The sequence below is a fragment of the Mobula hypostoma genome, chromosome 8 (genome assembly GCF_963921235.1).
Source record: "Mobula hypostoma chromosome 8, sMobHyp1.1, whole genome shotgun sequence".
Lineage (NCBI taxonomy): Eukaryota > Metazoa > Chordata > Chondrichthyes > Myliobatiformes > Myliobatidae > Mobula > Mobula hypostoma.
In genome coordinates, this window is record NC_086104.1 from 49942293 (window position 1) to 49961146 (window position 18854).

The 18854-nt window shown below is 37.6% G+C and overlaps 1 protein-coding gene across 2 annotated transcripts; it reads left to right on the forward strand.

The window, feature by feature from the left end:
* The first annotated feature begins 280 nt into the window (after positions 1-280).
* Positions 281-16755, forward strand: nek2 (NIMA-related kinase 2). 2 transcript variants are annotated; one of them, XM_063055824.1, is made up of 9 exons: positions 281-479; positions 4551-4768; positions 5665-5899; positions 6448-6530; positions 9209-9335; positions 11112-11334; positions 12213-12267; positions 13206-13279; positions 14639-16755. In XM_063055824.1, the coding sequence occupies exons 1-9, from the start codon at positions 384-386 to the stop codon at positions 14869-14871; spliced, it is 1344 nt and encodes a 447-aa protein (XP_062911894.1). In that variant the 5' UTR covers positions 281-383; the 3' UTR covers positions 14872-16755. The 2 variants fall into 2 exon arrangements, with proteins under 2 accessions (XP_062911894.1, XP_062911895.1); XM_063055825.1 differs by having other exon boundaries at positions 339-474.
* The last annotated feature ends 2099 nt before the right edge of the window (positions 16756-18854 follow it).

Below are 18854 nucleotides of genomic sequence, written 5' to 3' on the forward strand. Positions count from 1 at the left end.
TGGGTTCATCCTCCAAAGTGGCATTATTTGTGGAGGCATTGTATTATAAAGTACGAATTTGGAAATTGAATCACCCAGTCTCCAACAACAAACTAAATATGCAACTTCAAAAGGAACCAAAGCGAGTAAGGAAATACTGGGCAGGTTAGTTTTAAATTTCGCGCACTGTTCCCGCGCTGAGAGCTGTTGCTCAGTGACGGACTTGTTGTTATTCTACCAGCCAATCAAACATCGAGAAGTCAAAGGATGTCTACCAATCGCAGAGGAGCTGCGGTAGGGCGCTTGGTTTCAAAGGCTGGTGCGTGAGTTCGGGCTCCGAGGCAGGCGTGTTCCGTTTGGGGGTACCCGTCCCTGAGTTGTGATTTAATTGTCACTCCAGAAAGATGCCGTCTCGCCTGGAAGACTACGATTTGATAGAGACTATTGGCTCCGGCTCCTACGGCAGATGCCAGAAGATCAGGAGGAAGTCGGACGGTAAGGTGAGCATCTGCTCCCAAAAGGGATTTGTGGCTTTGGATGTCTCGAAGTCCACCGATGTTTATCAGGTTTGGAGAGGGAGCGAGGGTCGATGTGGATCATGAGTAACCAGAAAGGGCTCCGTTGGGGAATAGCGGAAGATCACCGCTGCTTCCGCCTGTGGGCTCATTTAACTCTGAGATCGTATCTCTGATGATTTTATGTTCCGAAGTCAGTTGCAAGAGCAAACCACGCAGTCTCCAGCATTTCTCTAGCTAAGAACTGGAGGGGTTAAAATGAGCAACAGCTCTCAGCGCGGGAATATCAGGAAGAGGGATATTGAGTAGGCGTTTGCTTTAGATGGCAGAACGATAGCGTAAATGTAAAGATGCTGCAGTTTGCTTTTTGCTCCAGATTCCTATATCTGCAGTTTCTTGTGGCAGAACTTTGCTCGGATTTGAAACAGATCAGTAGAGTTCTGAATTGTAGATTAAAGGATGTGAGGATAGGGTAGAAAAGTATCTATTGAAGGAGCATGTTGGAGTCCAGTGCTGTGAATGTCTCATAAGTTTGAAACATGCTATAATCGTGTATTTTAAACGTGCCAGTTCATTATGAGGTTCTAACGCTTGGGTGATTATATTGTGTCTCTGATAGATAGCTGTTTTTAGTCACTTGGCACATTTCATGCCTCTATTGTTCTTTAAACTCCTTAATCTCATCAGTGTGTTGTGACTTGGAGTTTGACATGTTTCACAAGAAACCCATTAAACTCATTTTTTATCATACCTTTGGTCTACTATCCTGAAATGCCCCATGCTAATGACAGATTTGTTCTTTGCTATTACTAAACAAATATGCCTATATATGCCTACATCCTAGTGTATACAAGTGGTTTGGAAACTGACTCACATATCCAGTGCGCCCCCCCCCCCCGCCCCGTTGTTTAAAATAATCAATTACTCTTTCAATAGAAATTTCTTGCTTTACACAACCTCATCTTGTGATTTAAAACCTGATCACTGCTTGTAGTTATATTCAGAACACACACAATGCAGGTCAGGCAGCATCTATGGTTGGGATAAACAGTCAACATTACGGGCTGAGATTCCTTGTGTGCATTGCTCTCAGTTTCCAGCAGCTTCAGTATCTCCTGTGTCTTATATTTGTCTTTTTTTTTCTCCCTACCATGCCCTCCTGTTGATGACCTGGACAGAATTCTGTCCCGGGGGGTTAAACTCTATACACTAGTTTAGGAATGTTGTCTACATGGTAGGCTTATTCAGAAAGTCAGAAGGCATGGGGTCCAGGGAAGTTTGGCCAGGTGGATTCAGAATTGGCTTGCCTGCAGAAGGCAGAGGGCGGTGGTGGAGGGAGTACATTCAGATTGGAGGATTGTGACTAGTGGTGTCCCACAAGGATCTGTTCTGGGATCTCTGCTTTTCGTGATTTTTTTATTAACGACCTGGATGTGGGGGTAGAAGGGTAGGTTGGCAAGTTTGCAGATGACACAAAGGTTGGTGGTGTTGTGGATAGTGTAGAGGATTGTCAAAGATTGCAGAGAGACATTGATAGGATGCAGAAGTGGGCTGAGAAGTGGCAGATGGAGTTCAACCCGGAGAAGTGTGAGGTGGTACACTTTGGAAGGACAAACTCCAAGGCAGAGTACAAAGTAAATGGCAGGATACTTGGTAGTGTGGAGGAGCAGAGGGATCTCGGGGTACATGTCCACAGATCCCTGAAAGTTGCCTCACAGGTAGACAGGGTAGATAAGAAAGCTTATGGAGTGCTAGCTTTCATAAGTTGAGGGATAGAGAGTCATGAGGTAATGATGCAGATCTATAAAACTCTGGTTAGGCCACACTTGGAGTACCATTTCTGGTCGCCTCACTATAGGAAGGATGTGGAAGCGTTGGAAAGGGTGCAGAGGAGATTTACCAGGATGCTGCCTGATTTAGAGAGTATGGATTATGATCAGAGATTAAGGGAGCTAGGGCTTTACTTTTTGGAGAGAAGGAGGATGAGAGGAGACATGATAGAGGTATGCAAGATATTAAGAGGAATAGATAGAGTGGATAGCCAGCGCCTCTTCCCCAGGGCACCACTGCTCAATACAAGAGGACATGGCTTTAAGGTAAGGGGTGGGAAGTTAAGGGGGATATTAGAGGAAGGTTTTTTACTCAGAGAGTGGTTGGTGCGTGGAATACACTGCTTGAGTCAAGGGTGGAGGCAGATACACTAGTGAAATTTAAGAGACTAATAGACAGGTATATGGAGAAATTTAAGGTGGGGGGTTATATGGGAGGCAAGGTTTAAGGGTCGGCACAACATTGTGGGCCGAAGGGCCTGCACTGTTCTCTGTTCTATGTCCTCAGATTCACATCCCAACCCAGAAAAGGATTACTGTGTTTCTCATTAAATCCACCCCCCCCGCCCCGCGCCCCATCTACAAAAAGCATGTCCTTAGCTGAACTACATCTACATGACCTATTTGCCTATCGTCACAGTAGGTCAACGGCAGCTGCAATCTCCATGGCTCTTCACACAGTTTAAGATCACCTAGACAACATAAACACCTATGTCAGGATGCTGTTTGTTGACTATAGCTCAGCATTTAGCATCATTCCCACAATCCTAATTGAGAAGTTGCAGAACCTGGGCCTCTGTACCTCTCTCTGTAGTTGGATGACTTCCTAATTGGAAGACCACAATCTGTGCGGATTGGTGATAACATATCCTCTTCGCTGACGATCAACACTGGCGCACTTCAGGGTGTGTGCTTAGCCCACTGATCTACTCTCTGTATACACATGACTGTGTGGTTAGGCATAGCTCAAACACCATCTACAAATTTGCTGACGATACAACGATTGTTGGTAGAATCTCAGGTGGTGACGAGAGGGCGTACAGGAGTGAGATATGCCAACTAGTGGAGTGGTGTCACAGCAACAACCTGGCACTCAATGTCAGTCAGACGAAAGAGCTGATTATGGATTTCCAGAAGGGTAAGATGAAGGAGCACATACCAATCCTCAGACAGATCAGAAGTGGAGAGAGTGAGCAGTTTCAAGTTCCTGGGTGTCAAGATCTCTGAGGATCTAACCTGGTTATTATTGATGTAGTCATGAAGAAGGCAAGACAGCGGCTATACTTTATCAGGAGTTTGAAGCCATTTGGCATGTCAACAAATACACTCAAAAACTTCTATAGTTGCACCGTGGAGAGCATTCTGACAGGCTGCATCACTGTCTGGTATGGAGGGGCTACTGCACAGGACTGAAAGAAGCTGCAGAAGGTTGTAAATCTAGTCAGCACCACCTTGGGTACTAGCCTACAAAGTACCCAGGACATCTTTGGGGAGCGGTGTCTCAGAAAGGCAGCATCCATTATTAAGGATGTCCAGCACCCAGGGCATGTCCTTTTCTCACTGTTACCATCAGGTAGGAGGTACAGAAGCCTGAAGGCACACTCTCAGCGATTCAGGAACAGCTTCTTCCCGTCTGCCATCTGATTCCTAAATAGACTTTGAAGCTTTGGACACTATCTCACTTTTTTTTAAATATACAGTATTTCTGTTTTTGCTCGTTTTAAAAATTAGTCTATTCAATATATGTAATGATTTACTTGTTTATTTTGTTTTATATTTTATTTGTCATTTTTTTTCTCGCTCTGCTAGATTATGTATTGCATTGAACTGCTGCTAAATTAACAAATTTCACGTCACATGCCGGTGAAAATAAACCTAATTCTGATTCTGAAGATACCTATGGTTTTATTTTTTTATCCCTTTGGTTATTGAAAACAAATACAGATGCCGGGGTCTGGACTGGATTAAGCATTTACTTTGAGTGACAATTCATGTCTTAGTCAACAAGTTGAAACAAACAGCACCAAGTTTAAACTTTAAAAATAGTAAAGCTTTTATTCGATAATGTAGAGCTATTTTTTAAATTAAGAAAGCCTTGCTCAATATTCACTGATTATAAACAAACACTCTTCTAACTTCCAACTGGGAAGAGAAATGCTAACCTAATTTACATGACGAACACTTGTAGTCTGTCTATAGTGGGTGTTTTCTTTGTTAACTGTTGCAGGTTCTTGTTTGGAAAGAGATGGATTATGGATCAATGTCTGAGGCAGAGAAACAGATGCTTGTATCAGAGGTGAACTTGCTTCGTGAGCTTAAGCATCCAAACATTGTTCGATATTATGACCGTATTATTGACAGAACAAATACAACATTGTACATTGTAATGGAGTTCTGTGAAGGAGGAGACCTGGCCAGCCTGATTAGCAAGTGTATACGGGAAAGGTAAGGTGTGAATAATTTGTTGCTAATGTACATTGGAAAATGTTAGGAAGAATAATTTGGAAAATCTTCCCAACTTAGTTCTGTTGCTTGAATCAACTTCATTGGAAGAATAGCACATCCACAGAATTTGTTTTAACACTAGATATCCTACTAAGGTTGCCCTAATGCCTGATGATGTTTACAATGGAGCAGAAGTATCTGCTGAAATGACTCTAATTTTATTCTTTCCACACTGTTTCTAGTGTTGAAATTATACCAAGATGGAGAACAAATAGTAATTTAAAAAAAACATTGCAGATGCTAGAAATATCCAGCAAGGCAGGCAGCATCTGTGGATTTGAAGTTCAGTTCTGAGACCTTTCTCCCCGTTCTGACAAAGGATCTCTGACTCTTTTTCTCTTTTTACAGATGCTGTCTGATCTGCTAATTGTTTCTCGCATTAGTGGCTGCTACACTGCTGTGTGAACATGAATGTATTTAATGTATAAACAGTCAATGTGAAAGACCATAGGGAAAATTGATTTAATGAAGTATCGTGAAAATACTCAAAAAGAATAGAAAGTATTTGTGGAGAGGCCAAAGTTTATTTCTTTTTGTTGTTGTTCTCATTTGGCTCCCAGCATTTTCTTTTTATTTTTTATGAATGATAAAATGTATTTTCTCTTATCACAGAGAAACTTTTTTTAGACATAGATATCAACACCAGAAAAGGTTGATCTTGATGGACTGTAATTTGATTTTCAAGATAATTCTGACGTTACTTAGGTTACATTTGTTACTTGTTTGATTTAGAAGACCTAATGTTATTTTAACCTCTTGAACTGTAGAAATCTTAAGATTGACTTTTTACAAGTTTTGGATATGCTGTTGAACAAAGTCCTGTATTTGTATTCCAGACGGTACCTAGAAGAAGATTTTGCCTTGCGTGTACTTGCACAGATAGCTCTGGCCTTGCGAGAATGTCATAGACGCTCTGGTCACACAGTGCTACATCGAGATCTCAAACCTGCTAATGTCTTTCTTGATGTACATCACAATGTCAAGCTGGGGGATTTTGGTTTGGCAAGGATTTTACAGCATGACACCAGTTTTGCCAGAACATTCGTTGGCACTCCTTATTATATGTCTCCAGTGAGTATGTGTTTTGATGGTAAAAATAGATGCAATAATTTGTGCTAATCCTGAAAATTGTACTCTATTTTTGTGCTAATTTTTAAAAATAACTTCAGCCGTAAAGTAATTCTGGGATAAAATTTCAAGGGTTCATTTATTATCAAAGTATACATCCCTGAAATTCTTCAGTTCTCTGGGTAGCCATGAAACCAAGAAAGAAAAGAAAGGCAGCACCTTCCTCAACCCCCCGATCCCACCTCCCCACAAACAAAAATGGAACAGGCACATCAACTTCTAAATCCCTTCTCCTGCATATGCTGTTGTAACTGAAAAATATTAATGATCCTTTTTCAATAAGGAATTGTAAAAATAACAGCTATCACATTTTAAACTTAAAATGTGTAATTGTTAACTTGGATGAATATTTGTATACTTGCTATTACATAAAATGTTATGTGCTTCACTTAGGCTATTTCCTCTAACTGGAGAGGAGATATTAAGGATATAATTGTTTTAATTCTGGGCTAGTAAATTTGTGTTTACCATCTCGACTTTTTTGTTTGCAGGAACAATTTAATCATACGTCCTACAATGAGAAATCTGACATATGGTCTTTGGGATGTTTGCTGTATGAACTTTGTGCGCTTACGTAAGTAAAATATGAGGATTTGTCTGAATTGCAAGATCTCATCATTTTGAAGTGAGCTTGGATTTTAGTTTCTTTTTGTATTTTTGTATTTGCCTTCCTCTTTCTGTTAAATTGACAACCCTCTTGAGTGGTAGTAGGTCATGATTTCTGCAACTTTTGTGACCATGTGGGGAAGAAACACTTTTTGTCAAGATCAAGGGGAAAGGAATGGTGACAAAGTTGGCAAAGTGCTTCTGAAGTTAATATAAAACCTACAAATCTACTTTCCATGTAATATCCCTGCTAGAAGAGGATACACTTTGATGCTTAGGTAGAAAATAGTTTTCTTTAATGTCTACATGCAGATGGCTATTTTAATAAGACAGACATAAAAATCAGCAGTAGGTAAATAGTGAGGCTTTATGGTGCAAACAGGCATTTATCAATTGGGAATATCATTCTGGATATATGTCTATAATTTGAGACATGTCACAGGAAAAAATGTTGATTGATGTTCCCATGTAGTATTACAGAACAATTGCCTGACAACAGAGCTTTGGAGTTGCAGAGGTGGAACAAATATATGTAGCAGGAGTGGGTCCCTTCACCACCGGCTAAGATTGTGACAGATCTACCTCCATCAGTAGCCCTGTTGTATTGCTCAAGAGCCAGTGCTAGTACCTCTTTGCAACATGTATACGATTTAGATGAAAAGGCAGTTGCATGATTAGTGTTTGCAAGTGATGCAAAAATAATAAGAGTTGTGGATGATCAGGATTCTGCAGGCTGTAGACCTGCTGGAAATTGGTGGGGGGTGGGTGATACAGAATTTAACCTGGAGAAGTAGAAGGTGGGTGTATTTGGGGAGGTGAAAACATACTATGTTTTGCAGGGCCCGAAAGAGCATTGATATACAGAGGGATTTCAGGATGCATGACCATAACATTTTAAAAGTGGCAATACAAATGGATAGAGTGGAGAAGGAGGTATATCACTTGTTTCTCTTCACCCGTTGGGGCAGTAGGTGTAAAAGTTGCGAGAAGTCATGTTGCAAATGTATTAAATTTTGGAGTATTGCGTGGAGTTCTAGTTGCTACACTTTTTCAATACTTTTTAAAATAGAACTATCTTTTTGCAGATACATTTTCAGTTTTAATCGTTATAGCAGATTTCCTTGATAATATTTAAAAAACACACGGAAGGAAAACATTCTATTAACTCTAACCTGAGACCAATTTTAGGCTACTCTTGCATTGTTTTCCAATTGTATCTCAATATGAGAGGCTTGAAGCAGTTCTTGGATAACTTGATTGCAATCAGAAATTAGCTGTCTGTGTTAAATGGTGACATCTTGTGGCTATTTTCTGTTACTGAAGATGAAAAACAAAGATCACAGAGATTATTCTTGGGCATAATTCTATATACACAAGTGTACATGGTAAGGAAGTTTAAAAATGACTTTTGTTTCATTTGGAAATAACATTGGACTAGAAAAGGGAAACATGGCTTTCCTTTTCATTTCCTCAAGAGTATTTTTGTTGCAAGCATGGAATTAAGCATCATCCATCCTGGCCCAGAAGTGAAAACAATTGTGCTGAAGTATTGAGAGTGAAGCAACAGATGGTTGCTATCCACTTTACCCTGCACCATGTGGCTCAGGGTAGCTATATTCCCTATGATGCTATTCTATTTGGCCCTCTATTCTGAATTGGTATATTGGTTGGTCCTTTTAACGTGCTTTTTGAAGCATTTTTAAGACATTTGAAGGAGATTGTGGAGGAACAAGTAGTTTCTGGTAAAGAAAGTCACTCATGAGGTACTAGCAACAATTTCTCCATTGAAGAATAATCATGCAATATCTCAGAATCAGAATCAGGTTTATTATCACCGGCATGTGACGTGAAATTTGTTAACTTAGCAGCAGCAGTTCAATGCAATACATAATCAAGCAGGCAAAAAAAATAGTAATAATAAATAAAATTTAAAAAATAATAAGAAAACAAGTACATCAATTATGTATATTGAATAGATTTTTAAAAAGTACAAAAACAGAAATACTGTATATTAAAGGAGCGAGGTAGTGTCCAAAGATTCAAAGTCCATTTAGGAATCAGATGGCAGAGGGGAAGAAGCTGTTCCTGAGTCGCTGAGCGTGTGCCTTCAGGCTTTTGTACTTGTCAGAATGCGGGTACAGTGAGGCAGCCCGTCAGAATGTTCTCCACGGTACAACGTCAGAATGCAGGTGTTGAAAGTACAGATTTTTGCTATTTCTTTGAGGTTTTAAAAAGAATGCAGAATTTTTAAAGGTTGCTTTAGTTGGGGGTCGGACAAGAGTGAGATGAAATAGAATCAAACCCTTCAGCTTCCCAATTCTGTGCTGACCATGACCATTTTTCAGCACATGGACTGTAAATGTTGTGGTGATTCAAGTGCTTCTCTCGATGCTGCTTAAATGTGTGACAGTCTCTGCCTTTAAGGCAATTATTTACAGATTCCAATCATTCTATGGGTGACTTAAAAAAACCCTCAAATGCTCTCTATTTTACATCAATCCTTTATCTTCATTCTGAACTGCCTTTTTTCCCCCAAGCTTGTACTTGTCACAATCTGTTCAGTCTCTGTGTGCATGTTTTGCTATCTGTTGTGTCCATGCTACATTTAAAAATAATGGTTACTTAATTGATAATTTTATTTTAAAGCCCACCTTTCACTGCATTGAATCAGAAGGAATTAGCGGAGAAAATAAGGGAAGGCAAGTTTAGAAGAATCCCTTTCCGCTATTCAGATGAACTCAATGATCTCCTTGGCAGAATGCTAAATCTTAAGGTTGGTATTGGCTTTTCTGCCCCAATATAGCTTCCTTGAAATATTTGTTTTATTTATTTTGTGCTATACATTGGGCACAAAAGGTGAAAACTGTATTCTAAGTGGTGACAGTGGAGATGATTGTGCTGATGACTGGCAGCACTTTTTGGAATGTCAGTTTACTGCAACAGATACGTCAGTGCAATTGGGATCTCAGTGTATCTTACAGGGAGGTCCTCGAATTACTTTAGGCTCTGTTCCTGAGAACTGTCCATCAACTGAATATTCCCTGAATTACATTTAAGCAATTTACCCCAAACCAATAACGTGAAACCTTTAGCCTTGACAGCCATTGTGGTCTGATTTGCAAAGAATAGGCTGGGTAAGATCAGCCAAGGTGGTGGGAGTTGCTATCAGCAATAAAAGTGACAATTGTTTGTATGAATGTAGCGTAGATGGAATGAAGGAGGTGGGAGAGGGAGCATAATCTGCCAGTCAGTTTAATACAAGAAGTTTTCTAATGAGGTGTTTCTTACTCTGATATTGCCTGAAGGAGAATTTGGCAAAGGCATAGGATTTTTTTGTAGGTGATCATCTCTTCATTGTTTTCAGGTGAAGAGATTTGAGTATTGTATTTGAGTGCAGAATCTGAGAGAATCCGCATGAAGTTGGAATTAAATAAATTAGGTCTTCTGTAGTCTTTTTAACCCCTGTATTTGTGTTTCACCTGTGAGAAAGTGACAATGCCATGCATTTGAACAAGGTAACTGACATTCATTAAGAATGTATGGTTTATTTCTGATCATCAGAGGTATTTGGAAGTAGTTACAAAGCTTTCCGACAAACAAAAAGAAATCTTGCAGAAGGCATATATAAGGCATGTGTCCCAATAACAATAACCCAGCCTGTTGTTAATTAGGAATGAGAATGTACTTTGTACTATTCTGTGCTGGTAAAACAATATCATGAATTATGGATCCTTGAACAGAAACTGTGTGATTCGTACGTCAGCTGCTGTAATCTCACTTACTTCAACGCAGCATGTCCTCTACTCTTTTTGAAAGAAGTCTGAAAATCATTTTAGTGAGCACAGGTGCAAATACAAAAAGTCTGACCTAGTTTACACATGATATTGCCCATTTTCTCGCATATCTGGTTACTACAGGGAACATTATGGGGAGTCCAGCTAATGTTTTGGGTGAGTTGCAGCATCACTGAGCGTAGTGGATGTTCATTGACAGTTGTTTGACAGATGCTGCATTTAATGTTATCAAGAATATTTTTTCAAAAAAAAAATGGGGTCATTAGTTATTTCCATAGCCACACCAGTCCATTAATTTGGATTGCAAAAATTGTTGAGATTTTGGTGACATTGGCATGTAGTAAGTTTTCACTTTCTACCACTCTGAAGCTACTTTGAACCTACTAAAATTATTGGTAGGTTGAAGTGTGAGGGATGTTGAGTCTCTCTTCTGTAAGGTGCAGATGAACTAATGGGTTCAATCAACAAATTTCATTTTCCATTGCCTGTTCACAAATTGGCGGAGATGTAATATGCTGGTAATGAAGGATCTTCTGCCTATAACTAAGTAAACTAATAATTGTTCCCATGTACTAAGTCTTGCTTGAAAGGGATAGAGTAATTTTAAGGGACATTTTTGGATTCTACATGCAAGATGTAATTTTGTGATCCCATCGCCTTGTTCAAAAGTTTTACAACTGGGAAAAATTAACAGATAATTTAGATCTATGATTTTATTCTTTCAATTTAAGTTGACTTATCTTTTTGTAAACCAGGATTATTTGAGACCTTCTGTTGAGGAACTAATGCAGCATTTCTTGATTGCAAATTTGGTGGCTGAAGAACAGCGCAAAGTTTCAGCTGAAAGAAGAAGTAGTAAATCTCTGGAGAACGATAATTTCCAGGATAGTAACCCACTGATGGCTGAGTTGAAACTCAAAGAGGATCAGCTTCACAATAGGGAGAAGGCTTTGAAAGAAAGAGAAGTGCTTCTTGAACGTAATTACAATTTTTTTTCAAATATATTAAATAAATGGAAAGAGTACGCTAACATGAGTTGGAGGCATGTTCCCTGCATTCGGCAGGTTCAAATGCTCTGCTAAACATAAATTCTCATAGTGGTGTAGCTATTGGTGTTGTTGTCTCACAGCTCCCGCAATCCAGGTTCAAAACTGACCTCTGTTATTGTTTTCATGGTATTTAACTAAACTCATGTGTTTTCTTCCAAGTATTCAACCTTCTTCCCACATTCCAAAGCCAGGGTTGGTAGGTTATTTAGCTTCTACATTGCTCCTGTTTTGTGATTGAGTGGTAGAATTTGAGAAGAAAATTGTGTATGATTGATATAACTGGGTGCCTGATTGTCATTGTGGATTCAGTACAGCAAAGCACTTGTTCCATGCTGTATGATTCTTGACTGTATATCTGTTTAAAGACTTTTAGGTTTTTTCCCTCTACTCGATAGCATTGCATGAAAATATGGAATAGCCACCTAGATTAATTATGACTCATGTTAACTGATCTGTAAGTATATTTTTGGTGGAAGACAGGAAATATTGACCAAGTGAGTTTCAATCTAAAACAATATGATGTATGATGCATTCTCTCCTTGATTCCTATTTCTCACTAAATTAAGAAAAGTAGTACAGATGCTGGAAATTTGCAGGGAGTGAGAGAGATATAATGTTGGAAGTATTGGGTTAGGAAGTATCTGTATTGAAAGTAAATATTTGGCGTTACTGACTATCAGGAGTAAAGCTAACAAATGGTTCACAAAAATCACATCACATTACTGTCATGCATTCATAAAATTGCTAAAAGGTGTAGCAATTGTACAAATATTGTTAATGTTGCATTCGATTGATATTTTTTTCCAGAACGTGAACGAGAGCTTTGCATCCGAGAGAGACTGGTAGAAGAAAAATTTTCTAGGTAATGGATGCCTGCTTAATAATGCCTGACATTTCCCTTCCTCTGCAAAATGATCAAGTTTGTTGCAAAACTTATTCCATTGCCATGAAACCCTTTTAACACAAACCATACCTTTCCACCCTCCCCTTGCAAGGCAGCAATGATGCAATTATATGCATCAAATATAAATCCATTTTTCATTTTCTTGAAGATTGTGAAATATCAGAATATTACTGTAAAATTAGAATTCAAGTATTTTACCTTTTTTTTGTTTGTGTTAATTTCATAAAGACTTTTTGTCCATAATTTGTAGTCATTAATGAAGCCACGGTATTTCCTGACAATGTAATGTGGGTGGGACGGAGCAGGGCAAAACGTCATAAAAATGTAAGTTCTCTGTTGGTAGAAATTTCCCTTTTTCTGACAATTTTGCTGTCTTGTGAGGGTTCAATGGGATCTCTTGATCAGCAACTACGAAATTATTAGTTGCATGAATAGTGAATCACAGAATTCTTGTTGATGTGAAACTGGAAAGCAGTTTTATAAATTGTAAAATTTATAATATAGAATATTCATTAAAACGTTATTTAAATTTGTTTGAGTATTTATGGATTGCTATAGCATTTTAAACACACTTGGAACTTACTATGCATAAGATTTCCAACTTATAGTAGAACTAAGCTTAAATTCTGTTCAATTAAGTTTATTGTGGACAATACTGTAAATTGGTGCACTAGGCAAATTAAAACAATTTTGGGGTATCTGTAAACTATACATTTTTTTAAAGTCACAATGTTAAACAGACAAATCATATCAAAGACTGTTAGTTGTTGCTTTCTTAACCTGAGTATATTTTCTGTGTTTGTTTTATTAAGTTTCCTTAAGCAGAATATTATTTTCCAAGCGTTCCTTTTCTATGACTAGTAAAACAAAAAAAATCTTTTGTCTTTTGTGAACAGAGCAGAGAGCTTACTAAAGAACTACACTTTTTTGAAGCAACAGGAAAAACCGAAAATGCCTGTTGGTAGGTTAGGTAGGTGGTATTATCAAAAATTCTCAGCATTCACGGTAGTCAAACTTTAAAAATTATGTGCATGAAATTTGTATTCTAATTTTTAATGAAACATAAATGCTGTAGCTTTTTTTCAGATGGGTTTCCTAAAGTTTATCCAAAGTAAGTGTGTACTGTAACATTTTATTCCCTAAACTTTGTTATCAAAAGCTGTTGGAAACAGGTTTGCTGAATCAAAACTGATTTGAAAAGCAAAATACTGCAGATGCAGGAACCCTGAAATGAACAACAAAATGTTAGAAATGCTCGTTTGTTATCTGAAGAAGTTGATGTTTCAGATAGATGATCTTTCATTAGAAATGGGAAGAAGGAGCCAACAAATATGCCCCTGTGGAGATGGTGATTGACACATATGGCTGTAAGAGGATGAAGAAGGCTTGTTCATTGCAGCTACTCCATTTGCTGCCTTAAATTCTTGGCACCTTTGATGTACTCTATCCTCTGTTACTTTGACAGTTTATGGTTTTCTGGTCTTCACCAGCTGTATTTACCATAAGTATCCAAACACTCTGCTCTTATCTTCTGAACTTCCTGTATCAACCGGTCTCTCAAGTGGCATCTGTCGTTTACTCTTTTGGTCTGATTTATCCTCCATCTTTCTGGTTTCAGGAATTTGTACATCTGGGACGTATTCACCTTAAGAGCTCTCTGAGCTTTGATTTCTTTTGAACTCTGTAATATATCACCAGCAGTATTTAATTTTACTTAACCTGGCTCATTCTGAGAATCAAGTGACATAATGACACTCCCCATTGGAGTGAAAATATACTGATTAGTTTTACCTGTAGAAACCCCTCCCTTATATGTCCCCAATATTTCACAGTCGATATTTGAGATTAAAATCAATATACAATGGATTTGTGCTTAAATTGCATAATTTTTTTGTTAGATCTCGTAAATCTGCATAAGGAAAATCAATGCATTTCTAAGAAGCTGCTAATTTTTAAAAACTTTTTAAATGATTAATTTGTAGATGTGGTCATGCTGCTAAATTAAAATTATGAAAACATGAGATTAATACTTGTGAATAAAATTGCACTTCTGATAGGTGACTTACTGTAGTTACAGTGTAATCTTTGAAACCATGGACCATTTCATGCTATTTTTTAATACAAATAAAACAGTGTCACTGGTGACTACTGTAAATTTATAATTACTGTCTTCACAGTCACCTTTTTTCTTTGTACGCATTCCAGGAAAAATATAAACAAATTCATTCCCAGTTCATACTGTGCATAGGTAATTAATTAACATATTTAGAAGCTGCAAAATGATGTTACAAAATATCTCAATTTTTTTTTGTCCTGACTCTTCTATTAGATGACTGCTTTGGCACAGAATCCTCTCCAGGGAAGAAGAAAGTTCATTTTGCAGGAGAAGGTAAAGAGAACATTCATTTTAAGGAAATTGGTGCAACAAAACAACTTCTGAATAAACCGAAGAACTTGGATCTGAAGAAAAGACTGCAAGCTGCCAACCTCCGAGCTAGAACATTATATGAAATGGAAAAAAGTTATCAGCTAAAGAGCAGACAACTTTTGGGGATGCGCTAACTTATTTTTGTCATTGACATTGGGGGGGGAAGAACAGATTCTTTGAAAGATTGTCATAAAGCTAACTATCGTTGGCTTATGAAAGTGACCTGCAAATGCCTGATGACTGAACGTTTTAGGGTTTTAATCCCATATCCCGAACTGGAAATACCATCTGACTATCAGGTGTAAGAAAGAACATCCATTTGCTTTATCTAGCAGCATTGCTCACTTTGACTTGTGGCATGCTCATTCTCCTCTGATTTCCCTACTACACAATTATTCTTCACACTTTTGGAATTTTGCTTTTGAACCTCTTGCAGCATAAATCACAAACCACACTGAAATGGTCGTCACATTACATCTTTCAAATCTTTGCACTAGCACTACTGTTACATTTAATGTGATCAAATAAGTTGTAGAATATTTTTAGAAATTTTTGTTTAGAGTTTTGTTTCAACCTTATATATCTTTTAAGGAATTATTTTACCATTTTTATGTATAAACTATTTGGTGACCGAATTGCACTGTCTGTGTTTCTGTATTAAAACATTAGTATCTGTAATCTGAGACAGTAACTCCACTTCAGTGGGGCAGGAAGATATGTAATCAATTCCTTTCTGGAGAAAAGAATACTTGTCTGGATATATAAAGTATAGTTATTATGGTTCTTATTTACCCAACAAAGTTGAAAGTTGCCCACTTCTTTGGATAATGAAAAGCTGTTAGCTGACTTTCCGTTCTTGAATGCAACAGTTTAAATTTCTAAGAACAGGCTCAAGTAGGCCAATCACTCTCTGAAGCATGCACTTCTATTGCATAAAATTATGGTTGACCCACTATTGTTGTCAACATCACTTTCCCATACTCTACCTCCAGATCACTTGACACCCTGGTATCTATCAATATCTAGGATATATTCAATAATTCTACCTCACCAGTTCTTTAAAGAAGGTAATTTCAAAGAATTGCGGACATCTGGGAAAATAAATTCCACTTGACTTCCATTTAAAATAGTTGACACTTTATTTTAAATAATCCCCCTACTTTGAAATACTCAGCCATAGGAAACTCCAATGAAAGAGGCTCAATCTTGTTTTCCTTTATCAACTTCTGTATCTCAGGGATCAATGGCGTAAACCTCTGCATTGTCTCCAGTGTAAACACATTCCTCTTTAATGAGATTCAATGTTTTACACAATACATTTGTAAATTAGCATCAAAGCTTCCTTAAATACTCCAATCAAGGCCTACCCACTTGTTATACTTGCATAGTAACATTTTTATATGTGCTCTGATGATGAAATCCTGTTGTACTACAACATTGCCTCACTAATTAAAATATTATTTTATTCTTTAAAAATAGATGACATTACATTTCCCAAATTATATTTGATCAGTAATTGTCATTGTGGCCATATACCCATACATAGGTCTTGTCTGACTAATTTAATCTTTTTGAGGTGGTGACTAAGTGTGTTAATGCAAGTAGTGCAATTGATGTAAGCAACACAAACTTTAATAAGGTCTTTGGCAAAATAGATCTGAAATTGCCTTGGTGATAGGTTGCAGATGGTAAAAATAAAATGTTGCTTCTCAGTTGGAAGACTGTGTTGAGTGCTGAACCACACAGATCACTGCTAGGACCTTGCCATTCATTAGTACACTTGATTAGTCCTGCACCTCACTATATATTCTACGTTTGTACATAATTTCTCTCCAACCAATGACGGACTCATTTATTTGTTAGCTGGCATAATCCCCTTCTGCTTGTCTGGAATAAAGATACTAAATTCATTGTTAACAAGTCATCTGGCACCTGGTATATGTGTACTAAGTATTGAAAAACTTTTGATCTCAAATCTAACTGCCCCTCTTCCTGTACTCTTCAATTGCGCTGGTCTCCTCCCGTAGTAAATATAGTATTCAATTCAAAGTAAGTTTGTTATCAAAATACATATATATCACGATATACAACCCTGAGATTCATTTTCTTCTGGGCATACTCAACAAATCCATAACAGAATAATAACAGGTTATTAGGAAACTAGATTATGGGAACATTTCTATGATGGGGCAAGTGAAGTTATCTCCTTTGGTTCAATAACCTGATGGTTGAGGGGTAATAACTTCCTGAATCTGGTGATGTGAGTCCTGAAGCTCCTGTATGTTCTTCCTGATGGCGGCAATGAGAAGAGAGCATGTCCTGGGTGGTGGGGATCCTTCGTGATGGATGCTGCTTTCCTGTGACAATGCTTCAAGTGGATGTGCTGAACGGTGTGGAGGACTTTACCCGTGAGGGACTGGGCTGTATCTACTACTACTTTTTATAGGGTTTCCATTCAAGGGCTGTGATGTAACCTGTCAATATACTCTCTACTACACTGCTACAGAAGTTTATCGAGGTTTTGGATGTCATGCTGAATCTTTGCATTCTCATGAAGAAGTAGGGTGTTTTCTTCATAATTGCACTTACATGCTGTGCTCAGGAATGGTCCTCAGAAAGAATAACACCAAGGAATTTAAAGTTGTTGACCCCCTCCACCTCTCATCCTCTGATCATCCGAGGACATAAACCTGACTTATTCTAGCACCCCAGGCAAAAATTCCCTCTTTTGTCCCTCATGGGCCCTGCTCTTTATCTTCTTATCATTTAGCTTTTAATATACTTACAAAAAGCTTTGGAATTTACCAGACTCTTACCTGCTAGTATCACTTCACATCCTCTCTCTGCCTTCAATTGCCTTTTTTAATACTCTCACCACACTTTCTATAATTGGTGTCTCAGCTGTCCTGCATTCCTTTAAACATTCTATGAGAAAACACCTCTATTGTTCCAGCCCTCAGAGCCCATACATATCAGTGGTTCCCTAATTGTATCTTTCACCATGGTGGGAACAACTTTGCTCCTGAACTCGTATTTTATTTATGAATGCCTCCCATTGGTCATCTGTAGGTTTTCTTTCTTTCTTTTTAAATCTTTTTATTGAATTAGTACACAAAGGGTAAACCATATAAGCACTGATACACAGTTGCAATATAACTTTACAAGAGATATTAATACACAAAAAAAAAGTTAGTACAAACAGTGCAGTTTAGATATAAAATAACCAGGTAATATAATAGTATACTAATTTTCAAACATGTCAATAAGGAAAAAAACCCCCACCGTGCAACTAAACTAAAAAGCAAAGCAAAGCAATGGGCTAACTAGGTATCAAGTAGAGTTAAACGATTTAAAACAATCACATCCTCAAACCCGACCTCCATTAAAAACCGTTAAAAAACAAGAACGGAATGTAGATATGGCCAGAGAAAGAAAAAAAGTTACATTAAATGAAAATGTTGAATAAAAGATCTCCAAGTCTGTTCAAATTTAACTGAAGAATCATAAAGATTACTTCTAATTTTCTCCAGATTTAAACATAGTATCATCTGGGAAAACCAAAAGAATGTAGTTGGAGCATTAATCTCCTTCCAATGTTGTAAAATACATCTTTTTGCCATTAAGGTAAGAAATGCAATCAATCTACGGGCTGAAGAGGAAAGATTACTGGAAATTTTAGGCAATCCGAAGATAGCAGTAATAGGATGGGGAGAAATATCTATACTCAATACCTTTGAAATAATATTAAAAATATCTTTCCAAAGAGTTTCCAGAGTAGGACAGGCCCAAAACATATGAGTTAAGGAAGCTATCTCCCCATGACATCTGTCACACAAAGGGTTAATATGAGAGTAAAAACGAGCTAATTTATCTTTAGACATATGTGCTCTATGGACAACTTTAAATTGAATTAGGGAATGTTTAGAACAGATAGAGGAAGTATTAACTAGTTGTAAAATATGCACCCAGTCCTCCACCGGAATAATAAGACCCAATTCCTTTTCCCAATCTGACCTAATCTTATCAAATGGAGCTTTCCTAAGTTTCATAATAGTTTTATAAATAATAGCCGTTACACCTTTCTGACATGGATTAAGGTTAATTATAATGTCTAAAA